We start from the raw sequence: 7456 nt of genomic DNA on the forward strand, positions 1-7456 counted from the left end.
GAGACCAGCCTGGCCAACACAGTGAAACCCCACCTCTACTAAAAATAGAAAAATTGGCCGGGCGCGGTGGCTCAAGCCTGTAATCCCAGCACTTTGGGAGGCCGAGACGGGTGGATCACGAGGTCAGGAGATCGAGGCCGTCCTGGCTAACACGGTGAAACCCCGTCTCTACTAAAAAGTACAAAAAACTAGCCGGGCGAGGTGGCAGGCGCCTGTAGTCCCAGCTACTCCGGAGGCTGAGGCAGGAGAATAGCGTAAACCCGGGTGGCGGAGCTTGCAGTGAGCTGAGATCCGGCCACTGCACTCCAGCCTGGGCGACAGAGCAAGACTCCGTCTCAAAAAAAAAAAAAAAAAAAAAAATAGAAAAATTAGCCAAGCATGGTGGTGTGCGCCTGCAATCCTAGCTACTCAGCAGGCTGATTCAGGAGAATCACTTGAACACAGGAGATGGAGGTTGCAGTGAGCCAAGATCGCACCACTGCACTCCAGCCTGGTCGACAAGAGCGAAACTCCATCTCAAAGGGAAAAACAAAGGTAGGACTGGGCGATGTGGCTCACGCCTGTAATCCCAGCACTTTGGGAGGCCGAGGCAGGTGGATCATCTGAGGTTAGGAGTTCGAGACCAGCCTGGCCAAAATAGTGAAACCCTGTCTCTACTAAAAATACAAAAAAAAAAAAGAAAACAAAATTAGTCAGGCATGGTGGCACATGCCTGCAATCCCAGTTACTCAGGAGGCTGAGGCAGGAGAATCTCTTGAACCCAGGAGGCAGAGGTTGCAGTCGCGCCATTGCACTCCAGCCTGGACAACAAGAGCGAAACTCCGTCTCAAAAAAAAAAGAAAGGTAGGGGCAGAGATGGAGGAAGACAAACAGGCAGAGACAGGAAGTGGAATGAGCTGGTGCCAGGCGCCACTGCCAGCAAGACCCTACACCGAATGCTGGCCCAGTTTCTTTCTTTCTTTTCTTTTTTGAGACAGGGTCTTGCTCCATCACCCAGGCTGGAGTGCAGTGGCACAGTCACATCTCACCACAGCCTCGAACTCCCGGGCTCAAACAATCCTCCCACCTCAGCCTCCAAGTAGCTGGGACTGCAATTGTAAGCCACTGTGCCCGGCTAATTTAAAAAAAATTTTTATAGAGGTGAGGTTTCGCTACGTTGCCCAGCCTGGTCTTGAAATTCTGGACTCAAGTGATCTTCTCACCTCGGCCTCCCAAAATGCTGGGATTATAGGTGTGAGCCACTGCACCCGGCCCACTGGCCCAGTTTCTAGGGACTGGATCCCTTCCCAGGTGCACAGCCTGGTACAGAAAGTCAGAGGATGCCTCTTCAGGCCTCGTCCAACTGGTGAGGGGGTCCACCCTCCAGATGCATCAACAGTGGTCAAGGGGCAGGACCTCGCCCTCCCCAACCTGGCTCCAGGGGCCCTAGCTGACCTGCAGCAGCAGATGGTACTTGAGGATGCGCTGGACAGGTTTCAGCAGGAAGCTCTGCAGGGGCAGTGAGTGGCGAAGCTGGGCCTGGCGCTCCTGCAGCCACAGCGCTGCTGGCGGAGACAATGACAGCTCCCGGAGCAGGGCCAGGGAGCTGGGGGCACAGCACAGGTCAGTTCCAGTGGGCGGGGACAAGAGGGGTTGGGGAGGGGCCAAGGTTTGGGAAGGGTCAGGGTCTGACAGGGGGTGGGGCAGTAAGGGAGAGGTCAGTTACTGTCACAGCCTGGCAGGGGTCGGTGCTGGATGGGTCGGGGGTAGAGGGAGGGTGACTGGCACATCAGCTTGTGGGCACGGCCTGAGGCCCGGCAGGGGCTCCTGCCCCTCACCTCGGGTAGTTCATGCAGTACAATGTGTAGATGTCAAAATCCTCGCTCTGCGGGTGATATGGGAGTCAGGGAGACCCCAGGTCCTGGCTTCCCACGACCCCCCTTCCATCCTAGCCCAAGCCTGCTCTCCCCCCTCCACAAAGGCCCCATCTAGGACTGAGAGCCCCCCAACCCTCCACTCACCCTCTGCACGAAGCACTCGGCAATGCCCCCAGCGCTGCTGCTGTTCTCCAAGTCCTCCAGGAGCTCGCTACGGGGGAGAGGGGAGGGTGAGGAACCGCCTGCCTCCACGAACCCCTCCATGGGAGGCCTCCGGGAGGCTGAGGCCCCAGTGGTCTGCTGGGGCTCGGGGCTTGCTGACTGCCAGCATCTCCTAAGGGGATGTCACGTCCGGAGGAAGGGTCCTCTGAGGGCTACACGGAACATGGTGACCTGCTTAGACTTTGTCCCTGGACAGCTTCTCATTCCTCAGCTTGAACTTGTGTCACTGCTGGCATGAGCCTAGGGGTGTCATGTCATGACCTAAAGAGCTAGGATGATTTTAAGATCCTGCTGTAATCCGGAGACCTCGTCAAGGCACTTTTCCGTGTCACGATCCTTGGACCCCAGCGTCCTCCTTACCACAACGACCAACCATCCTGGTTTGTCCGGGACTCAGCAGTTTCCTAAGACGAGGGCTTTCAGTGCTAAAACTGGAAAGGTCCCACGCAAATCAGGCTTAGGGGGGTCACACGCATGCTCACGCTGTCCCGGCCTTCAGGCCCCACGTGATGCTTGGATTCATCGTGAGCCCACAGCTGACACAGCCCGAGGCCTCGTCCTGATGCCGGGACCCTGTCCCGGTGTTTGGGCTTCATCCAGGTCCTCTGACTCCCATCCCCTATGCCCCTCCCTTACTCTGGGTCCTCACTCCCAGTCATGATGCCTGATCCTTGCCCCATGTCACAACCCCACATACCAGCCTGGACAGGACACTACGAAGCTCCGAAGTTTGGGTTAGGAAATAGACCCTCCAACCAATCAATGCCCCCTGCCTGTCCCCCCTGCCCCTGACCTGCTGAACTCGTAGATGTCCTCAATGTTGGCAAACAGCGTGCCCACCTGCTCCACGCTCAGCCCTAGGACCCCGCCGTCCAGCAGAGGGCCCAGGTAGTCCTGTGGGGATGACTGGGGTTACGGGAGCCAAAGGGCTGGCCTGGGTACCCACTGCCCTAGTGTGTCTGCCCGGCTTACTTCCACGATGCTGCGGAGGTCTCTGACATAGGCCCGCTCTGTCTCCACGATCTCCCGGGCCACACGCTCCAGCCTTGAGGGTTTGGCTGAACCTGGGATGCCCACCGGAGAGAGATGTAGGCGGATGGGGGGCCCTGGAAGGGGCTCTGGCCTGGAGGCTGAGCAGGCTGGAGTGGGTCCCGGGGCTGGATCCCCCTCAGAGCCCACTGTGCTCAGGGATGTGGAGCTCCCAGAACCTCGGGGGGAGGTCATGGTGGGGTCTGCAGGAGCTGCTGGGGTGTGGAACAGGAGGTCAGAGAAATCTCCCCATGCACCGGACTTCCACAGTCTTTCATGCATTCAGCCCACACCCGCACCCACTCCTGTCCAACAGCTTTCCCATAAGTTCTTTCCTTCGCTCCCCACTGCCCTGCCTTGGTCCAGTCCCATCCTCTCCCATCACGGTCCTCTCTGGACTTCTGGCTTCCATTTCTCTAATCCACCTTCATGAATCAGCTAGGTAGACCTTTATTAATTTGCCCATCTGACTGTGTCACTGCCGTGAGTATAACCCCTTCCTGCCCTTGGGGATAAAGTCCAAAATCGTCAGATCCACAGGGCACTGGGCAATGTGGCCGACACAGATCCCTCCAGCCAGTTCTCTTCCCACTGCCACCCTTCTTCTTACACTCTGCATTCCAGTGACACTCAACTTCTTTCAGTCACTTACATGCAGGCTTTTCTCACCTCTGGGCCTTTGCACATGCTATTCCTTGCATGTAGAATACTCTTCCTTGTCTTTGCCCAACTCCTTCCCCCTAATCTTCCATTTCTCAGTTGAGATGTTCCCACTTCCAGGAACCTTCCCCTGACCTTCAGAGCTCGGAGGATCCACGATCACAGCCTGATCACAGCCTTGACCACTCTGCCCAGCGCTGCCCCCTCTGGCCTGTCATTGCCTGGGGATGGGCCCGCCTCCCCCACCAGACTCCGAGCTTTGTGCGAGTTGGCCTTGGGCTGTCTCCATCACCCTGCTTTGCCAGCATTGCCCAGGAATAAATGCCCTACAGGCTGCACCCCTGCCTCTGGGCTCACCTGTCCGAGTCTCACAAACGGTGCCACAGTCACACACTTCACCTCTTCGGCCACACCCGAGGCTTGGGCTAGGTTTGGAGAGGCTCAGTCCTTGGGCTCCCTCTGGCATGGCTGAGCGGCCCAGCAGAGTCCTGCAGAAAGAGCCCCTTCTTGGATATCAGGACCCCATGGGCCTCTCCGCCGCCCAAACTCACAGATGGGGGCTGAGAATTAGCAGCGTGGTGTAAATCCAGGGAGGGGCTCCTGGGAGTAACTAATGGGGGAGGCACAAAGTGACAGAAAGAAGGGGACAAGGAGAGAGAACCTGGGGAAAAAGATGGAAAGGCTGAGACAAAGAAGAGTGAGCGGAGCAGGAGGCGCAGAAGCTGCGAGTCCCGTTTGTCTGGGGCCGGAGGCTTAGGGATCCTGGGAACGTCTGGGCTCCGGCTGGAGCGGAGGGCGAGGGGCAGGGCTGGGAAAAGCCGTGGGCGGGAGGCTGCGAGGTCCCAGAGGAGGGCGGAGGCTGGGGGACCGGATGCCAGGGTCCTGCAGACGGCTCCCTCCCCCGCCGAGAGCTGCGCGCTGGGGCGCTGGCCCCGAGCCCTCGCACCCCCTCCGGCCGGTCTCTCCGAACTCCGATCGCGGTCCGTACAGCCGCAGTCTCCCGAGCGCCCTCCCGCACCCCTCCAGCCCCCAACTCCCGCCGGCGCCTCGGCTAGCCCCCCGCCGGCACGCCCCCTCATTGTTCAGCAGTGGCGCCGCCCCCTCCCCCAGTCTGCCTGGGCCCCTCGCCTCCCCCCTCACCTCCCGGGGAGCCTCAAGCCCCGGCCCGAGGCAGCCCGGCTCCTGCGCGACCCCGACGCGGTCCCCGGGGAGGTGCGGAGCCCAGACTCAGGGGCGTGAACTTCGGGCTCTCAGGCTCCAGGAATAGAATCTGGGGTCTCTCGGAGACTGGGGTCCCGCAGTCGGAATTTATCGGTGTTCTAAGTAGGGGATGCTAGGAGCCTCGACTCTGGAGCCTCAGATGGGGGCGCTGGGGACCCACACACATTCCCGAGTCTTCTAGGTAGGGCCGTGGGGTGGGGGGTGGATTTCTGAGTTCCCCTAATTCCAGGGGCAGGAATGAAACTCCCTCCAGGTTGGAGCACAGGGGGGTCCCAAAGTCCTGGGTCCCCTTGAAGTGATGGACGCTGCAGCCCAAAACTGGTTGGGGCGCTTAGAAGTCCGGATCTCAAGTTCCTCCAACGCGGGGTCTGGGGATCGGAGCCCTGGAGGGCGTCTGCTGTCCTGGATCCTGAGTTCTTGAAACCGGGAATACGGGGCGCTCGGCCTCCAGGGTCCCCCGGGGTGACGTCCGGGCTCCCGGCTGCTCCAGAAGGGGGCGCTGCGCACCTGGATGGCTCAAGTCCTCCAGCCTGGGCGCCGGGGCCTGGACCTCAGGGTCTCTCAGGATGCGGTGCAGAAATTCCGGACGCCCGGGTCCGAGCCTCTGGACCCCTCGGGCTCCCGGCTGGGTGACACGGGGCTCGTGTGACGGCGGCGGCGCCACATCTGGGGCGGGAGAGTCCGATCCCAGCTGTGAGGCGGGGGGCGGTCGCCCGGGGTTTCCCCTCCCCCGCTGTCGCCGGGGCTTACATCCTGTTCCCGCCTGCGGAGGGGGAGGGGCTGCTTTCCGGCCGGCCCGGCAGCGAAGGGTTAAGACCCCACCCCTGAGTTTGAATATTCATGAGGAGGCGCGTCCTTCTGGTAGGCGACACCCCTACATTCCAAACGCCTCGCTGACTTTTCCCTTTTACAGCAAGGGCCGCGAGGCGTGAGAATCAGGAACTGGCGATGCACTGTCTCTTATTGGTCAATCCAAAGCTTTAAATTTGCATGTGTAATACAGGGCGGGGCCCTCCGATGAGGTCACGTGGCTATGAACCACTGAAGAAGTCCCCGGCGGAGGGGTGCGGCCGGAGCTCCAGTGGCGCAATCGGTTAGCGCGCGGTACTTATATGACAGTGCGAGCGGAGCAATGCCGAGGTTGTGAGTTCGATCCTCACCTGGAGCACTTTTAACTTTTTTCTCATCAGTTCTTTTTTATTTTATTTTTATTTTTTTTTAGACGTAGTTTCACTCTTGTTTGCCCAGGCTGGAGTGCAATGGCACGAACACGGCTCACCGCAACCTCTGCCTCCCAGGTTCAAGTGATTCTCCTGCCTCAGCCTCCCTATTAGCTGGGATTATAGGCATGTGCCACCACGCCCGGCCAATTTTGTATTTTTAGTAGAGACGGGGTTTCTCCATGTTGGTCAGGCTGGTCTCGAACTCCTGACCTCAGGTGATCCGCCCGCCTCCGCCTCCCAAAGCGCTGGGATTACAGGCGTCAGCCACCGCGCCGGGCTTCTCAGTTTTTATAAACTTATACATCTTATAAACCAACCAAAACATCTACATCACTTAGATGAATGAACGTTTCTGTCTTTTGAATTATTGGGCTCAAAAGACTCCTAGGGCTTTGGCGACGGTCCTTTGGGTGTTCTGTATTGTAGGAAGGTGCCGTTTCCATCTCAGCCACCAGGTGGGGGTATCGTCTCTTATTAGATGCTCTGGGCATGGACTTGAGTGCAAATAGTTTGACTTTTGTAGAGATGTGTGTCCTGGGCAAACTGTATATGACTGCCTCCTCTGTATTTCTCTCTCTTTTTAATGCCTCTTTTACAGATGAACGTATTTATCTGTCTTGGAGTTTTCAACCTCTGTTGAAAAGGAAAACTATGTTTCCTTTCCGTTTTTGAGTCGACTTGTTTTTTTTAACATGTATTGAACATTCACTATGCGCCTGGCTTCCTTTAGCTGTGTGTAATACGGCACTAAACAAGTAGTCCCTGCCCTCTGAGGACGTGACATTCTAGTGGGGAGGCAGATTGCTGTCAACATAAGAATTAAGTACATTTTAATGTTAGGTGGTGATGATAATGTCATGGAAAAAGTCGAGCAAGGTAGGGAGGATGGGGTAGTTGGAGGTGGGGTGTGGATTGCAACAGCAGTGGTCAGGAGGGATCTCAGAGAAGGCAACTTTTGAGCAGAGACCTGAAGGAGGGGAGTGAGCCATGGGGACACCTGGGGAGTGTTCAGGCAGAGGGAACAGCTAGTGCAAAGCTCCTATGGATGAAGCAGACCAGACTTGGTAGAGCAGCTAGGAGGCCAGTATGGCTGGAGCAGAGTGACCAAGGGGGGAGGGTAAGCGATGGGCGCGACTGTGTGGGCTGTGGGGAGGACTTAGGACTTTAACTTGTATGTGATCTGACTCAGGTCTCATAACAGGCTTCGTTTGGTTGTCTCGTGGGGGAGTGGGGAAAGGAGAGACT

General features: G+C 57.9%; 1 protein-coding gene and 1 non-coding gene across 2 annotated transcripts in view; one reads left to right on the top strand and one right to left on the bottom strand.

Annotated features, from left to right (window-relative positions):
* Positions 1–5862, bottom strand: part of PLEKHG2 (pleckstrin homology and RhoGEF domain containing G2) — a 20134-nt gene extending 14272 nt beyond the window's left edge. The window contains exons 1-8 of the mRNA XM_026447698.1: positions 4908–5862; positions 4125–4255; positions 3051–3322; positions 2872–2972; positions 2001–2067; positions 1818–1864; positions 1431–1585; positions 1257–1342 (exon numbers count right to left, since the gene is read on the bottom strand). Of these exons, the coding sequence (XP_026303483.1) occupies positions 1257–1342; positions 1431–1585; positions 1818–1864; positions 2001–2067; positions 2872–2972; positions 3051–3322; positions 4125–4233 (837 nt within the window). The 5' untranslated portion in view covers positions 4234–4255; positions 4908–5862. The remainder of the gene's footprint in view (positions 1–1256; positions 1343–1430; positions 1586–1817; positions 1865–2000; positions 2068–2871; positions 2973–3050; positions 3323–4124; positions 4256–4907) is intronic.
* Positions 5863–6063: 201 nt separating this feature from the next.
* Positions 6064–6156, top strand: TRNAI-UAU. The gene is given in 2 exon segments: positions 6064–6101; positions 6121–6156. It is a non-coding gene; the product is annotated as a tRNA-Ile (tRNA).
* The last annotated feature ends 1300 nt before the right edge of the window (positions 6157–7456 follow it).

Source organism: Piliocolobus tephrosceles, chromosome 21 (assembly GCF_002776525.5).
Source record: "Piliocolobus tephrosceles isolate RC106 chromosome 21, ASM277652v3, whole genome shotgun sequence".
In the NCBI taxonomy this organism is placed as follows: Eukaryota; Metazoa; Chordata; class Mammalia; order Primates; family Cercopithecidae; genus Piliocolobus; species Piliocolobus tephrosceles.